This window comes from Nelumbo nucifera, chromosome 6 (genome assembly GCF_055504915.1).
Source record: "Nelumbo nucifera cultivar China Antique chromosome 6, China Antique-T2T, whole genome shotgun sequence".
Taxonomy (NCBI): domain Eukaryota; kingdom Viridiplantae; phylum Streptophyta; class Magnoliopsida; order Proteales; family Nelumbonaceae; genus Nelumbo; species Nelumbo nucifera.
Genome location: NC_142654.1, coordinates 18,125,533 through 18,142,833, shown reverse-complemented (window position 1 = coordinate 18,142,833; position 17,301 = coordinate 18,125,533). Strand labels below are relative to the sequence as shown.

Sequence of the window (17,301 nt, the reverse complement as noted above, 5' to 3'; positions counted from 1 at the left end):
TCCAGGAATATATTTTTTTGCTTATTAGTTATATGAAACAACGCAGAAGCTATTTCCGCGCCCATTTTCAAACAATTCGAAAGATTTCATGGTCTTTGTTCGACCACATTCTTTGGTTGAAATAAGTAAACGCAGAAGAAAAGTGAATCGAAGAGCAGATGGGAGGCATGAATTTGCTTCTTCATCTTGTAATCTTCTCCGCATTCGGTGATGTTCTTGGTCTTGTGGTCGGTGCTTCTCTCTCTGCAATGTTCATCCTTGGAGATTCCTCTGTCAATTGCGGCTACAATCACCTCTACTCTTTTCTCGATGAAAGTGCGTTGTTATACCGCTGTGATGGATCACAAACAAGCTTTCTTCCTGATTTACTCGGTAATTCTCTCTCTCTCTCTCATACACGCCGACGCCGATTTTTTTTTCTTCCATGTTGTACATCTCTTTCATTCTCAGTGTGATGTTCTTGATTTTCTTGAATGGACCAGTTCGGTCGAGAAAGATTGCTTCTTTATTTTTCTTTAAATATCTATATCTTGTTTTAGGCAGAAACAATCGTAACCAGTAAATCAACTAAAGTGATCAAAGCTCCTTCTCTCTCTCAAAAAAAAAAAGAGCTCCTACATAGATTTGTACTCCATCACAACTACTCTGCAGTCGGAAATCTTGTTTTTCATAGATTTTACTGAGGGGAAGACCCCAGCAATTCAATGCAATTCGGTCAGTTGATTAACAGGTAAGTTTTTGGGTGCAGCTGAGAAGATGGGGTTGCCTGAGATCCCCCCATTTTACGGTCAGAATGGAACTATTGAAGGGTTACTTGGTGGCCTGAACTTCGGGTCGTCTCCGGCGACGATTATGAACACTGGTAAGTTGGGGTTCCAGTCTCTGAACCAGCAGCTCCGGCAAGCGTCCGAGACTCTTCAGTTGTTGCAGCTGCAACTAGGGCAGGACAAGGCTCAACAGATGATCAACTCGTCTCTCTTCTACCTCTCATTTGGCAAAGACGATTATGTTGAGCTTTTCCTTCATGATATCTCTGGCTTAAGGCACAGGTTCGGCGCCAAAGGATTTGCGCAGGTTTTGGTCAATCAGATAACCCGAGTAATTAAGGTTCTCTCTCTGTCTGTCTCTGTCGATACCGAGTAGAACTCGAATCAGGTTTGGATCAGGTTCTGAATCCCTCCCTACAAATATAATTAATACATGATACTGATCGGAAAAAAAAAATATTATCATCAATCAACCAAATTTCATCAAAATTCACGGGGTTTTGATTGGTCAAAGACTCTCCGGCATGATACACAATTTCCCCTTGTTAATTTGATACCACTTCCTATCCCATAATTTTGGATTTGGTCGGAGGAAGTGACAGTTTGAAACCCGTAATCCGAATAAATTGCTCTTAATTTGCAAAATGTGTTATAATTATAAAATATAGGACGGTTGGACTTGGATAAGGTTGGGTTGGGATCAGGTAAACCCATATCGAGTGGGGTCGGGTTAGGTACCGGAATCCAACCCACCCGTTAACATGCCAACTCTCTCTCTACCCGTTGAATTAAACTCTCTACAACAGCAGGATCTCTACTACGCAAATGTGAGGAAGATCATCTACATGGGATTAGGGCCATTGGGGTGTGCCCCACGCACGGTATGGGAGAACAGCAATTCTACGGCTGAAATCAACGGCGGAAAATGCATCGATTGGATCAACGAGATGATCATAGAATACAATGCAATAGTGTCGTCAAGTGTGGTTGATATGGGAATGGAGTTGCGTGATGCTCAGATCATCTTTTGCGATGTTTACAAAGGGATGATGGACATCATAAACAACCCCAGACGCTATGGTACGTATTTCTAGCTCTCTCTACAATCTACATCTGATCTTAATTAATTTGCAGTCCAAACTAAGCCTAATTAACTAACTTGTGTGTTATAATAATATAAATGCAGGATTTGAGAACGTGCATAGCGCGTGCTGTGGGATTGGAAGATATGGTGGTATGGTTGGGTGTGTTTCCAAAGAAGTTGCTTGTGAGGAGCCTTCAACTCACGTTTGGTGGGACTTCTACAACCCTACCAAAGCCGTCAACACCTTGCTTGCTCATTCCATCTGGTTCGGCCAACCCTTGTTTGACATCTGCCTCCCAATTAGTATTCAACAACTAACGTCTATGTGACGACCTTCACCTACTACTCACACTGCCACCTCACCTTCATTCTCTATTTGTAACCATTAAGATCGATCAGATAAACATTTCTTTTACGTAAAGAGTGGTACTGAATTTTGTTATATAGCCCCCTACTGAAATTGGTGTTTTTGGAAGTTAGTTGGAAACTGTAGCTAGCGTTGAGTTATGTTAAATTCCGGTTACCGCTCAGGGTCATTGATACTAGTAACAAATCGAAGGGGCCCATAAAGATTTCAAGAATTAAAAAAAAAAAAAAAATTGGGGGTTTTTATGATTCAGTCCACTCCTAAGAAATCTTACCTCCACCTAGGGTGGATTGAATCTTGCCCGTGGATTGATGTCAAATTTACGGGCAGGATGTGATTTATAGGGGGGGCTACTAGTAGATCAGGAGGGAGCTGCAAAAAAGATTTCTGAGGGGGAGTGCAGTCCAAAAATCCCTAAAAAATTATGGCCTAAATGAACAAGTGCACGACATTAGTATTTCCTAGCTAGATGTATAAAACTTCTTTTTGGAATTGTGATATTACATACATGGCTACATCCCTTCCTTAGATGTTGATACTTGTATAGACTATATTGAATCTAAAACCTATTTCAATAGGCCGGTTAGGGTCAATAGTGTGTTGATCCTATGTGTTTCAATGATAATAAATGCATTGAGAGTATTATATAATGATTTGAAATTTAAGTGTGTAGATATACCAATTATTTCCTCAAATAAAGCATCCAAGGAATGGGCATCTACTCTCATGAACAAGAAGAAGAAAATATCAAGTTCTGGAGTCTTTAAATCGTTTTATCTACTATGACTTGATGTAATCATTTGTAAGAAGCGCCCATATAGTGGCTTAACTTATAGAATTACCTCAATTCTATCAAAACCTTAGAGAGTAATGGTTAAGTTAGAAAATGTTCTTAGGCTTTTCTTAAACTATGTATTAATCAAAGATATGAAAATTCAAAGTTTGAAAGGCTATGAAATCAACTCCCGGATCTTAGGAGTCAACTATTTATTGAGTGATGTAAGGTTAAGTCATACTTAAAAATCGACAACGCAAAAGGCCATAGTCAACTAGCTGTTACGATCAACCCTGATGTCACACTAGCTAGCATCACTCAGTAGTCCATTCTCGAGAAAGGTTACTATCAATTAAGTATAACAGTCGAGATTGAGCTTCACCTAGTAATTGACTACCAAAGAAAAAGATTATATCCTACAAATAGTAGTCAGTTACTTTATCTTGATGGTCAACTACCTACATTTAACAAGATGAAGAAGTCAACTATTTGATTGTGATAGCCAATTACTTCATGAAGAAATATCAAATTTTGATTATTTAAAGGCTCAACAACTCTTTCCTCTTTTGGCAAGCCTTCAATCGTGTTAGGAATAAACTTAGAATGCTTCCATAAATGGTTTCATCCTTCCCTAATAGCTTAATAAGAATTATAAGCTTTCTAGCTTGTTTCTTATTATTTATTCTTGAGTTTAAGCTGAATTTTGTAAGGACGTGCATTGAGCAAAAAGGTTCTAAGTGAAAAGGAGAGAAAAAGCAAAAGAGAAAAATAGGATCCGGTGATTCTTAGCTATAAAGGTTTCATCTTTATGAGAAAAAGTTAAGAAACCATTTGTGTTTGATTGATTCTCACTAAAAAACTTGAGTCTCTTCAAGTGTTACAACCCATATTTTATTATGCATTCTCTTGCATCTAAATAGTTTACTTTGTATTTGCATATCGGTCTTGTAGAGACATTATATTGGTTATCATTTGTTTCTTCATTCAAATACTTACTGTATTTGATCAACTACTGGTTTTCTATCTAAGTGTTGTTGGGTGTTTTGAGATCGAACACTATAAGGTTGGATAACACCCATAAGTCTCTATCGAGTGAAAGGTCTTGTTGGCACTTGTAAGTCCAACTTAATTAGAAATGTTCTAGTTTTTTGGGATGAATTAGGAAACAAAATTCTCTTCAATATTTTTTTTCTAATAATGTTCATAAACCTTGTAGAACTAGGAGAGGAATTCTTATAACCCTTCTTGTCTATATAAACGGATCCGAAAAAGGGGTCGAACTATGCACCGCATACATTGTTTAGTTTAACCTACATGTTACGAGAGATTAGGGCTTTGCAACCTTATTTGACTAAACATAGAGAACAACCATTAAAGAGTGTTTTTAAAAGATTTTTGGGTGAAAATATCACTCAAATTCATGACCGAAACATCACCTTTCTAGAGATTTCTAGAGAGCAAATTCAGAGTGCAAACATAAGACTATGTCATCTTCAATTCATTACAAACTTTCTTGGGACGATTCAAGCTTGGGTGTGAGCTACCACTTTGATTTCTATATTTTTGGACATCAATATACTAAATCCAAAGATTTGATCTTTTATGGTCCAATAGACCCAAACAATCCAAAAGAGAAATCGGTTCTCTCTAAAGACAAACGAGTTTAACATTAAAGTTTGTGAAAAATTTTGATTTTTACCTTCTTTATTTGTTGAAATTTTTACATGCAAAGATCACTAAATGATTATCTACTCATTGAAAATGATGTAAAAATGTTGTTATCAGTGAGAGTGGGGCTTTCATAGTTGTTCTCTATTTAAGATCTTGGAAAGGACTTCGACTCTATAGAGATAGAGCCAAACTTATCATTGGACTCTCACAAGCAACTTATATTGATAAGATCATTAAGAGATTTGACATGTAAGATCTGTACCTTTTCGACATGTGGTTACTCCATCCAAGGGTATGCCACACAAGACTCCTAAGGAAATAGAAAACATGAGAAACATTCTCTGTGCCTCAGTCATTGGGAACCTCATGTATATGTTGTTGCGTACCCAACCTAATATAGCTTAGGCATCAAGTGTTGTGAGTAGATATCAATTGAATCTAGGATCTAAGCATTGGACTGTTATAAAGAACATACTAAAATATCTTTAGAAAACAAAGGATTATTGACTTATCTTTGAAAGAAGTTCACTATAATTAGTTGGGTATACTAATGTCGATTTCTAGTCTGACCCAGATGATAGAAAATCTTCATCTTGATTTATTTTTTCTTCCTAGGGTCGAGAGTTATTAGTTTGAAGAATAGTAAGCAAAGATCAACAAAAAAAAAATCCATAATAGAGGCCAAATGCATTGTCACAAGTGAAACTACTAAGGTTGCGTTTGTTTGCGATACAAACACCGAACAGGGGTATTTATGCACCCCGATTCGCGTTTGAGAGTGTTTGTTTAAAACGTAAAAAAGTAATGACTATCAAAGTTAATTTGCATTTTCTGACACTTTTGTACTCTAAAAAGAGAGCATTACTGTACCTATTTTTTGGATACAAATTTCTATTCATTTGATAATTAACTTTTTGACCAAAGTTGAGGCATTGGAGCATAAGATAGTTGGAACAGTTAATGATAGGCCCACACCTTTGCACCGATTTCAAACAAACAGGATGAACGCAAAAACGGTTTAAAATGTGAATCATGTTTGCATTCATGAACCGAAAAATGGGCAAATATGTAATGTACATATTTGCGTTTATATTGCAAACAAACGCAGCCTAAGAAAATTGTTTGGATGAAAACCGGATTTGGTCCTCACAAGACCGTGCTTACACTGTCCGCACAGTCCCTTGTAGCCTTGTATGTTGTTCTCATGGGGAGATATTCCTAATGCATAGCTATAAAAGACTGCGAGAATGGTATAAACACAGTCTTGTGAGAATTGAATCCGATCTCCTTTGGATAAACTAAAATAATTAGAACTTGAACTAAAAGATAACGGCATAATGAAAGAAGAGAAGCAAAGGAGACCTACCAAACCAACAAATCAAACTAAGGAAGATATCGAGCACCGAGTTGAACTCTCAAACGACCTAGCTCTACTCTACTCTCCCTGGACTCCAAAAGCAAATGACGAATGGCTTAGATTGGCCCCCAATCAATGGCCTAGATTTCACCTTGATCAAACATTTTCCACGTGTCCCATGATTGACGGGTCACTTTGACAACATGCCTCGGAAGACAAAGTGGAGCATTAATGACAGCTTAGTGACAACTCCCCTGCCAACCACATGAATAGAAGTGACACAACCCCCTGAAGAGCGTGTACGAACTACGCATCGTCGACTAAGATTCTCACGTTTCCTTAGAATAACAACCTCAACACGGCTCAAACTTGATCCCCTACTCTAACAACTAGTTTGATAGCTTTCTTGAACCGAACCAACCTTTTGCTATAAGTAGCTAGATGACCACTTCAGTCTCCAAGGTAGAGGACAAGTGGTGAGGCCCATTTGCGTTGTCCAATCCCGAGCTAATACACATCCTTGAATAGAATACTCAAAGGAACATGCCAATGACCCATACTAGCCCAGTCAACTGACTTAACCAACTAGTACGCCTGAACGTCTCCAACATGTTTGGATTCTGATAAGGATTTAACCAATAAACTTAGGCCAGGCTTGGTAGTTATCTTCCAATAGGATTAGGACTCCTTGATGAACATAATAACTCCTATATGAATAGGTAAAGGATCATCAGATAAAAGGTATTTACACTATACCTCCCTTCTTACTCTCATTTTACATAATCGACCCAACCACCTTTGCTCAATTTGGCAATCTCTAACCTACTTATTAACTTAAGCATCAAAGAATTCTCTTCAAACCACCTTTGCTCAATTTGGCAATTCGCCTTGCCTAGATTCATTTGATTCCTACTTCCTTCTCACTTCTCTTATTTGTTACCTTGTTTTGGACTACAATAATAACTTATAAAGAAGATCATCTAGACAAAATCTTTGAGTACGATAGCAAAGTAAAAATGAATGTTTTAGTAGTTTTCAAAGAAGTTGGAGAGAAATGGAAGTCCAAGTTAGATGAAGAGAACAATCTTATTTGGATAGAGTTGTAAAACTAACAGGGGTGGAGCCAGGTGTAAGTTATCACGGAACTTGCCATAAGGACCATAATAGCACAGAACCAACCACTACAATACCCTTAATGAAGTCATCACCATCACCAATGGTAGTACAACTGCACTACCAATAATTGAAATCGCATAGCCCCATAACTTAACAAACCGCACAAGACCTACGATGACACCTGTGATGTTCTCACCAACCTTTTTTAGATATCATTTAGAACAAGTGAATGCAAAATATATAATTTGTGATGACATTAATAAACATAAGCCACATCCATTAACGCTCTCATATTAACTTGACACCACAAAGTGCCTCTTGGGCAACAACGATGTCACTCTATTTGCGATATTACATACTCATCAAAGGAGCATCACCTCATGTGATTATGAGTAAGTTATCAAAATGGTTGTAGCTATAAGCATGCTTACATGAGAGTTCTAAGGGCAAGAAAGTTTAATCCCAAGAGATTCTTATGGACACATGGCGAAACCTTAGGAAGCTTACCCGCTATCTGCTTAATAAATCATAGCTGCCTTTTTGGGATAAAATGTTAGGTTTTAATCTCTGTTAAGTAGGCTTACATATTCAATGAAACAATTGTATTGATGGGCTATCTTGTAAGTGGGCTAAATCAAGTGATTCATTTAAGCAAAGCCCGTAGACTTCAACAAAAAGGTATGGGGCTTAATGAGTGGATACCACATTTTAGCCCATATAGGCTTAATGGGATCCTATTAGGTCAAAATATAAAGGCTCCTAGGTTATGGTTCCCAATATGTTAAATCATCTAGCCGCCCTCTTGCTCTACCCCATTAGAGTCAAGAACTGAGAAAACCTAAGGAAGAAGGAAAATTTAATTGAGGAAAACCACACCAGTCGACCAACCATTGATTCATCACTCATTCCGCAAGGGTTTCCACTACTGCGATGGATACAGGTATGTACGTTTAAACCTCCTTGATAACTGTAGCATGATATTCTTTGGGGTGCAACATGGCTTCTTGTTCTTCGTACATGAATGGTATTGGTATGATTCAGCAAGACTAAGGATTAATTTGCTCCCCTTTATTTATTCTTACATAAAAATGTTTCTTCTTGTCATTTTCCTAACTCTCATTTTAGATTTGCCCCTTCCTCTATAAATAGGAGAGGCCCGAAGCCCTCTACATGGAATCGAGAGCATAGAGAGAGAGAGAGCTAACTTCCTAGCCCTGCCTCACATTATCTTACCCTTACCAGCACCCCTTACTTCCCTTACCTCTTCGGTCTTCCTTTGTTTTTTAAGGAGACCCTTTTTGTAACCTTACCACCAAACCTACACAGGATTTTTTCTTAAGAGGGTCAAAAGCAATTATGATTACTTGAACAAAGATCCTAACTTTCATAGTGAAATGTTAACAATTAAAATAGAATATAATACATGATTCTAAATCCCCAAAATGTTAACAAGTAAATATGCTAACATTTTTATTTAACTTTTCACTTGATACTTTATATATTTTTCTTTTTTAAAAACAATTTTCCTTGGTTTTGCCTTGTTAATTACAACGAGGGAGGAGGGTGGGCTAGTTGTTGGGAAGGCAAGTGAACTAGGCAAACCATAGGGGTAATCATAGGCTGAGCTGAGCTTTGCACTTACAATAAGATGCATATATATTTATTTTATACATTATATAATATTATTATAAGTGTCATATTATAATACTTATATATAAAATATATAATATATCAATGCCATAAAATAACACATATATAAATGTATACATTATACACAAAAGGCATATATATAAATATGTGTAGGTTGGAGTTAGGCTGGAAGTATTAGGCCTAGGCTCGACCATGAAATTTATGGTATTTGGGCCAGGCTGGGATTGGGCTTGAACACAAAACCTAGGCCCAAGTCCGAAATTTTCAAGCCAGGCTTATGCAAGTCAGACTAAAATTATCACCCCTAGGCAAGTTGGCACTAAGCAAGAAGGCAAGGGCAAGTGCATAGTGTGCTAGGGTGAATTAGGCAATGGGCATGGCTAAGGGGTGCATACGCTCGGTAGGGCGTGGCATGTATTTGTGTGCCAATCCCATAACTAAAGGTATCAATGGACTGGTTTTGGATTGGACCCCGTCCAGTCCAAAATCAATTTGGATGGACCAACAAGATATATTGAATTGGGTTAATTTGGTCCAAAATATTTATTAGATTGGATTGGACATGGTCCGTTCATAATAAATTTATATTAGATTGGGTTGGATTAAGCCAATATTTGGTCCATTGATATAGGATAAGAATATAAGTGTGAATGGACCAAATTTGAGTTGAAGCCAATCTAAATCAAAACGAATTTGAATAGATTGAATGATCCGGACATTGAATTGGACCGATCCAAAATATTCATTGGATTGGATTTGACCTAGTTCATTTATAATGGACTCACATTGGATCGGATCGGATTACAACAAATCTAGTCCAATTGACACTCCTGCCTATTTCACCCCCCCCCCCCGCCCAAATTATATACTTGTACCTCAAATGTAAAACTTTTTCTCCACTGTTCCAACTTCTTATGTGTTGAATCAATTTCAGTACACACAATAATAAAATGGCAATAAAACTTACAAAACTAAAAAAAAAAAAAAAATTACTCTCGAATTCCTCTAATTAATAATTATATAAAAAACTACTTTTAAAATGGAAGAGATTCAACGATTGAGAGAACTCCATCATTTTACCTTGTCAATCCAAAAAATACAAAATATATTATATAAACTATTAAACTTTTATATGTATTACATTTAATATAATGTAAATATACTTACCCAAAGGCCAAAACCATGGGGGTGCCATAAAGAGATATTAGTGCTTTTCTTTTTTTTCAAACCATAGGGGGCGGGGGGGCATGGCCCCTCCGGGTTCCCCCTAGGCCCTAGCTCCGCCCTGATATCTGGGAAGGCCACGAAAGCTTTCAATGTTAGAAAAGAGGAGGAACAAGAGGGTTTTAGGAAGGAGACGAGTGCATATTTTGAAATTTTAAAGAACAATTGAAGGCATTTTTGTCCTTTAATCTTAACTTTTAAATTTTTAACAAATAATTTTGAGAAGCCACTGGGTATAACAAAAGATCGCTCTTTCTCCCTCTCGATCTACGCCTGATATCTGGATATACATCAAGGCGCCATGGCCGTTGAGGGAGGAGGAACGTTGTCGGAAATCTACTCGAACTCGAAGAGGTTGTTGCTGAGGACAAGGGATGGATTGGAGCGGCTAGAGCGGCTCGAATTTTCATCCTCCACTGGTGTCGATTCCCCTGAGCTCTCCTTCTCTATCAAAAACGACATTGCTCAGATCCAATCCCTTTGCGTCGAGATGGATCGTCTCTGGAGATCCGTTCCCTCCAAACCCCAACGTGATCTTTGGAAGAGGCAAGTAATTTTGCCCTTTAATCTCTACAATCTGTCTCTCTTGTTCGATTGGTTCGTTCCGCTTGCAGTCTGTTTCTCCTTTTTTTGTTTTTGATACCGTTGAGGTATTAGAGATTCATTTCTATGATTTTTTTTTTCAACTTTTGGTTTTGAACCTTGTAACTGGTAATTGGATCTAATTTTCGTGACTACTTCCTTTGCAATTTACTTGAAAATGGAATGATAATATGTGATGAATTTTCTGTTCACTTTATGTCGATTGTTACATTTATTTTCCTGGATTCACAATGAATTAATGACAATTTTTTGAAGGTAAATAAAAAAGAAAATTTATTGAATAGAGAGAAATACAAAAATGGTGATAAGATATCAAAGGAAGCTGGATTGGGAAACAGAAAGTGATGTTTCTGTTTCCCACACAAAGTTTCATCAGCTACCTTAGCCACACAAAGTCTGTTTCCTGACAGAAAGTCATATCCTTAACTCTGTTTCCTATCCTTGGCTGTGTTTCCACACAACTTTGTGTGGGTAAGTAGCTGATGAAATTTTAGAGGTAGAATCAAATGGTCCATGGTGAAATCCAGAGTTAAAGATAGGAAGATGGAATCTTATGGCGGATTAGTTCATAGATATCAAAGGAAGGAGATTTGTTTAGATAAGTTTTGTGGGCATCCCTCTTCATGCCTGGTGCACTAAGAAATTCATGGAATTTGGATTTTTTTTTTTTTTTTTTTTTTTTTGTGCGGGAGAGATTGCATTGTGGAGCACTTTAAAAGTTTAAATCAATCTTTAGAAGGCCTTTATCTAGAATTTTGTGGGCTGAGGGTTTGGATTGGCCTAGCCTATCGAGAGACTAGAGGGTTTGGTTGGAAAGACATCTTGAGGAGGAGGAGGAGGAGGTTAGGAAGACAATGTTTTCTATGGATAGAACCAATTCTCCAGGGCCAGATGGTTTCACCACGGCCTTTTACCAAGATTGTTGGGATGTGTTGAAAGGTTATTTGTAGGTCTTTAGTGAATTCTTTGAGAGGGGTGTAATTAACCTAGGGTTGAACTCCACATTTATTGCTTTGATCCCTAAAAACCAATGTTTTAAAAAACGATCCAGAATCGGAACCGTTCTAGCCACCGGTTTCCAGGTCGACGGTTCAACCGTCCGGTCCAAACGGACGACCCGTTCTGAAAAACTAAATTTAAAAAAATAAAAAATAATTAAATTTTAAAAATGGCAAAAAACCGTTGAACGGGTCGACGGTTCGACTGCCCGGGTCAATGGGTTGTTGACTGATTCAATGGTTTTTGTCCAGGGACCGGGTTTTGGGTGAAATGGTACCGGTTGCCTAGACGGTTCTTGGGCCGAACGGTCCGACCATCCGAATCAACTGCGGTTTGAAAACCATGGTAAAAACAGTGGAGCTGACCATCCCAAAGATTTCAAACCTATTAGCTTGGTGAATGGCTTGTATGAAATTTTAGCTAAAGTCATGCCTTTTAGAATTCGGGAAATTCTCCTCTCTTTGGTAACTTCCAATCAAGGGGCTTTTGTGAAGAATAGGTAAATCACAGATCGGATCCTAATTGCTAATAGGTAAATCACTACTGACTTACTGAGTTGATTCTGCTTCAGACCTTGCTGAAATGAGTCAGGAAGGCCAATTTGGCAAGTTATGGCTTTAAAATAGGATATGTTCACCTCCCACCACGCACCCAAAGGGGAACCTAGAAGTGCTGCAAAAATTCCATGGATATAAACTGGATTTCTGCATTTTGGTTACACCCTCCAATCATGAAAGTCACTGAGGATCCATGATGATATTAATAACCAGCATGGATCTGCTAGAAACAAGATGTGTAATACGAGATAGCACACCCAATTAGAAATAAAAATGTCAGTAATCCATACTTTTACCAGATGTACTAGCAACTGATCTATTTACTTCTGATTGGGTTTACTAGCCTCTGTTACACGTTGTCTCTTGAGGATACAGACTCCAAACAATGACCTTTCAACCTCATCTTGGCAATAATTGACCTTTCTCCTTCATGAACTTCTAAGTTTGTCTTCAACTCGACCATACAGACAACCATTTTTTATATTGTAACACCATTGAAAATATCTGGATATCATTCTGCTATCAAACTTTTTATATCAGCATGGTAATTATATTTGAAAGTTGGTTGTGTTCATCATACTTGAAATTTGAATGTGATTTGTGTATTGTTGTACAGAAAAGTAGAACAGGTGGCTGAAGAGGCCGACTCCTTGAAGGAAAGCCTAGGAAAACATTTATTACGCCATCAGAAAAGAATGCTGGAAGCTAAAGAAAGGGCAGAACTACTTCAGAGAGCTGTATGTTGTCTTTTCCTTATTATATTCAACTACTACAACCCCTTTAATTTTTTTTATTCCAAAATCTAATCCACTTTGTTTCAGAATGGAGAATCTGCTCATGTTTTGAGGATTTTTGATGATGAGGCACAAGCAATGAAGTCAGCTCATAATTCGTCCAGAATGCTTGAAGAAGCTTATTTTACAGGGGTTGCAATCTTGTCAAAATATGCAGAGCAAAGGGATCATCTGAAGGTAATTGCACTTCATCCCTTAGACGATATACTTCAGAACCATTGTGCAACACCAAAAAAAAAAAATGCAATTCTGCACTGAATACTTTAAGATCTGTGGAGTCAATAGAGGGGAAACATAAGCCAACTGAATTAGAACTAGTAGATAGAGTTCTTTGAAATGACATGTGTTGCTCTTCTAATGGTACCCTTTTATGGTGAGAAAGTCAATGAGATTAGAAATGTTGGATGTATTATAGCATTGAATTTGAAAGAAAAAATCTTATGATGCACCGTACACCTCTAGTACACAAAGAGGTCGAAGGTGAAGCCATGGCACAAATAGACCAAGACAGGCAATGAATTTGATGATACATAGTGATCCAAGTTGAATGGCTCATAAATCCTGATAAGAGATAAATGATAAGAATAAGAGACTGTTATTTGATAATTTTAAGCTAGGCCATGTGAAGTAATTAACATTGGAACATCAATCTTATGCATTTCTCTATCTAGTGAACAAAGGCTTTTAGGACTGCAGAAACACTATCAGTGAGGTGCTAAAGTAAAGTTTATTGTTATCATTTTGCTACTACTTTTTCTCAATTTTTTGTTTCTATTATTTTCTATCAAACCGAACATAACCTTGTTGTCAATATTGAAGTACATTTAGCTAATGGAATTCAGATTATGTCCATCCTCACAGCCCTTGCAGCTATGCATTGGGAACATCTCCATACTTCTATGCTTCTATTCATGGGGAGATATTCCCAATGCACAACTGTAAGATCTGTGAGGACGGATTTTGTGATGAGAAAATCCAACTTCATGCTAATGTGACTTACATTTTCCATTCAGAGGGCACAACGGAAAGCACTTGACATATTAAACACAGTAGGGCTCTCCAACACTGTATTGAAGCTCGTTGAGAGGAGACACCGCACTGACAAGTGGATTGCATACACAGGAATGGTGGTGACAATAATTGTCGTGTACAGCTTTTGGAGGTGGACACATTGATTCTCCAATATGCATGTACTAAACCAATATCTCTTATTTACATTCTCTTGAATGCTGTTCTGCAAGGTAAACAAATGGAAAAGAGATGCATGTAATTTCAGATAGGTTATCTGATGCTTTACATGAGACTGATCGAATCACATAGAAGGGTTGGGTTTGATGTGTACAGTTTTAACTTTTAACTAGAATGTGAATCATTCAGTTCATAAAAGGAAGGTATAAAAGGGAAGCCGTAACACTTGGGAGTAGGGGTATGCCAATGGGTATGTTCTACTTGAAATCCAATGAAACCGACCTTGACAGGTAGGGTATTTGGAACCAACCCCCGCCTAGGCTGATTCAGGGTCTAGGGGTTTATCCTACCTGAATTTACTCGGAGAACCAGCCTTGTTTGACCTTGGTGGAATCGACTCTGGGACCAAATTTGCTTTGAAATAAATCACAAAATACTTTGAGGATGTGAAGAAATCCAGACACTCATGGTTACAAAAACCATGGTCTCACTTGACCATTGAGTCATATAAATGGTTTGATCATTTTTCTTTAATGTAATACTTGAATGTGTATAATAAAGTAATATTTACAAATTTAAATTATAATTGATAAGTTTTGAATTATATATTAATATATTATGATAATCTATCCATTGAATTACTCAATTTAATCAACAAAGGTAATATAAGTTTTGAACTTTATTATTATTATTATTATTAAAAATCAAGTTAAGAACAGATTCCATGGGTAGACCCTGAAACTGTCAAAGCCAGAATCAACCTTGGAACATCTCTTAACAATATAGGTATTGGATCCAAAAACCTAGATTCGACATATTCTAAGTTCTACCTTGAAACTGAACCAACCCTTGTTCCCCCTACTCGGGAGAGATGTGAAATGGATGAAGGTTAATTTTAACTGATATGTAGAATTTGTCAAGAGTCCAGCTTTCTGATTGAAAATATAACTTATTACAACCTGGATGGTGATGGCAATGCCCAATTACCATGAAACCATACGACTTGTAAAAGCAAACCAAGTGATTATTGTCTTATTCAAACCTATTGGTGCCTATTGTTTAGCAAGACTGGGTTTTCTTACCAGGATATTTTCAACTATGAAGTATAGCTTCCAATTATTTAGTTCATGTAATTAATCATTGATGTAGTGCAAATTTTTTTTTTAATAAAGGAAAAACGTAATGTAAATTAAAACTTAGAAGCAATCAATAGATCTCCACTCAGGGCATGCATCACTGCTTGAAGGAGAATCAAAACAAGACCTACGATTTTCATGTTAGCTATATTTGCGTAGAATGTCAGTACACTTCTTTGCTCCACGATATTAGTGCTGAATTAGTGAAATTCGTATGTGTCAAGGGTCTTTCAAGAAGCTCGAAAACATTGTGAAGATTCCTTCCTGCATGTTGGAAGTTTATACAGACTAGACTTCGGAGCCTAAGAAAAAAAATTAGCCCAACATTGACATGGCCACTTTCCAGATGAGCTGCCAGTTAAACAAGAAATGGTGGGCTGTTTTTATTGTTACATGACCTCGTCAGACCCACCTTGATAGGACCAGTCCCGAGCAATAGGAGTGGGAAACTGCTCCTTACACAGCGCTCCTCACAGGCACATCCCACCAGGTATTGGGAACATTTCCCATACTTTTGTGCTATTATCATGGGAGATGTTTTCAATAATGGGATGTGCCTGTGAGGTCAGTGTGAAGTGCGTTTGGACATGCATTTTGTGAGGTTGCTGTGAAGAGCGTTATGTGAGGAGCAGATCCAAACTCATTGAAGGAAAGAAAAGAGATGAAACCAAGGTGCCTGTCATTGTTTTGAATAAGGTCCAAGACCTGAGTAGGAGAATTTCCAGAGAGGGGGCCTTGGAGCTTTTCATTGGCTTAAAGGGAAGGATCCTACCCATATGTCTTCTCACAAATTTGTATTATTACCATTTCCTATTAGCTTTGTAAAATCAGCCTTTAGGTATCTGAGGCCTCTAAAATCAGTCTTTCGGTCTCCAATTAATTTTATTATCAGTGGTTAGTAGGAAGGGGCATGATCGAAGCTTAATAACGGTAGGTAGGTGTTCTAAGGAGGCTGCAAGGTATATGGTTCTCTAGTTTTTATTGGACAAAATCAGTGCTTAGAAAACTGGACTGGACCAGTTGATCCGTGATTAGTCCCCCTGGCCAGTTCGGTCATACCCCCAAACCGCATTATGTAAAAAACCAGGCCAAAACTGGTAGTCCAGGCGGTCAAAATGAAAAATCGGTGACCCGGTCCCAGTTTTAGAAATCCGGCTGTTCTTTTGAATTTTTTAGCACATAAATTGAAACTTCTAAAACCATAGCTTTGTGTTCGGATGTCTAATTGGGATGATCTTTTTTTTTGTTGGACAACTTTTCAATATCTATGTGTTCCCAAGGTGCAAAAGGTTCTTTACCCCACTATTTTTGCTAAAAACGCCTTTTTTGCTTTGATTCTTAATTTTTAATATAAAAATTGAAATAAAATAAAAATGTATATGCTATAGAAGAATATAATTATATATTTTGAATATATTATAGACTAATATATAATTTATAATATTATATTATATATATTATAAATTACACACATTTCTGAACATATAGACAAAACCCATCCTAAAGTGTGAGACTTTACGAGGACAAATCTAATATTTGGGGTTATGCAAGGCCTCTAAGGAAAACGTGTATGGTTAGAGACAATAGTAAATTCCCTACCAATAGTTAGCACTTGTCATATGTAAGCTCTAAGCTGTATAAACCTAATCATGTAGGTGTTTGTCATCAATGCCATTTCTTCGAAAAATGACATCACTTCAAAATCATTCCTGAAATCCATTTTTTCGGAAATGCCTGATGTTTTGTTAGCCATTTTTCCGAAAAATGTTTTTTCAGACCCCGACCTTAAAAATTGAGAAATGTGTGATATGAGAAAACACCATATTATTAGTAATAGTATGTTAACATGGCAAAGAAAAACGCCTATATGGCAGCAATAGCAATGGTATCAAATAGAAAACCCCCCCAAAAAAAAAAAAACAGTTTTTGAGAAAACAGCATGTCTATACAACACTATTTTCTGAGAAAATGCCTCTTAAGAAACGACATTACTTCCAAACACCGCCCATGTAT

At 37.3% G+C, this 17,301-nt stretch overlaps 2 protein-coding genes across 2 annotated transcripts; both read left to right on the top strand.

Moving 5' to 3' along the window:
- LOC104591367 (GDSL esterase/lipase At1g71250-like) lies at nt 1-2,280 on the top strand. Its single transcript, XM_010250157.2, has 4 exons — nt 1-372; nt 749-1,107; nt 1,577-1,847; nt 1,954-2,280. The coding sequence occupies exons 1-4, from the start codon at nt 159-161 to the stop codon at nt 2,178-2,180; spliced, it is 1,071 nt and encodes a 356-aa protein (XP_010248459.2). The 5' UTR covers nt 1-158; the 3' UTR covers nt 2,181-2,280.
- A 7,732-nt stretch (nt 2,281-10,012) lies between these two features.
- On the top strand, nt 10,013-14,299 carry LOC104591119 (membrin-11-like). The gene is made up of 4 exons (XM_010249910.3): nt 10,013-10,557; nt 12,787-12,907; nt 12,992-13,141; nt 13,978-14,299. Exons 1-4 carry the CDS (start codon nt 10,313-10,315, stop codon nt 14,137-14,139), a joined length of 678 nt encoding a protein of 225 aa, XP_010248212.1. The 5' UTR covers nt 10,013-10,312; the 3' UTR covers nt 14,140-14,299.
- Nucleotides 14,300-17,301: the final 3,002 nt, after the last annotated feature.

What these genes read in the sequence shown, in the direction of transcription:
- LOC104591367 (XM_010250157.2), top strand. Translation starts at nt 159, where the DNA reads ATGGGAGGCATGAATTTGCTTCTTCATCTTGTAATCTTCTCCGCATTC. An exon ending in CTTTCTTCCTGATTTACTCG is followed by an intron (nt 373 to 748) that starts GTAATTCTCTCT and finishes TTTTGGGTGCAG; the next exon opens with CTGAGAAGATGGGGTTGCCT. An exon ending in AGATAACCCGAGTAATTAAG is followed by an intron (nt 1,108 to 1,576) that starts GTTCTCTCTCTG and finishes CTACAACAGCAG; the next exon opens with GATCTCTACTACGCAAATGT.
- LOC104591119 (XM_010249910.3), top strand. Translation starts at nt 10,313, where the DNA reads ATGGCCGTTGAGGGAGGAGGAACGTTGTCGGAAATCTACTCGAACTCG. An exon ending in CAGAACTACTTCAGAGAGCT is followed by an intron (nt 12,908 to 12,991) that starts GTATGTTGTCTT and finishes ACTTTGTTTCAG; the next exon opens with AATGGAGAATCTGCTCATGT. An exon ending in AGCAAAGGGATCATCTGAAG is followed by an intron (nt 13,142 to 13,977) that starts GTAATTGCACTT and finishes TTTTCCATTCAG; the next exon opens with AGGGCACAACGGAAAGCACT.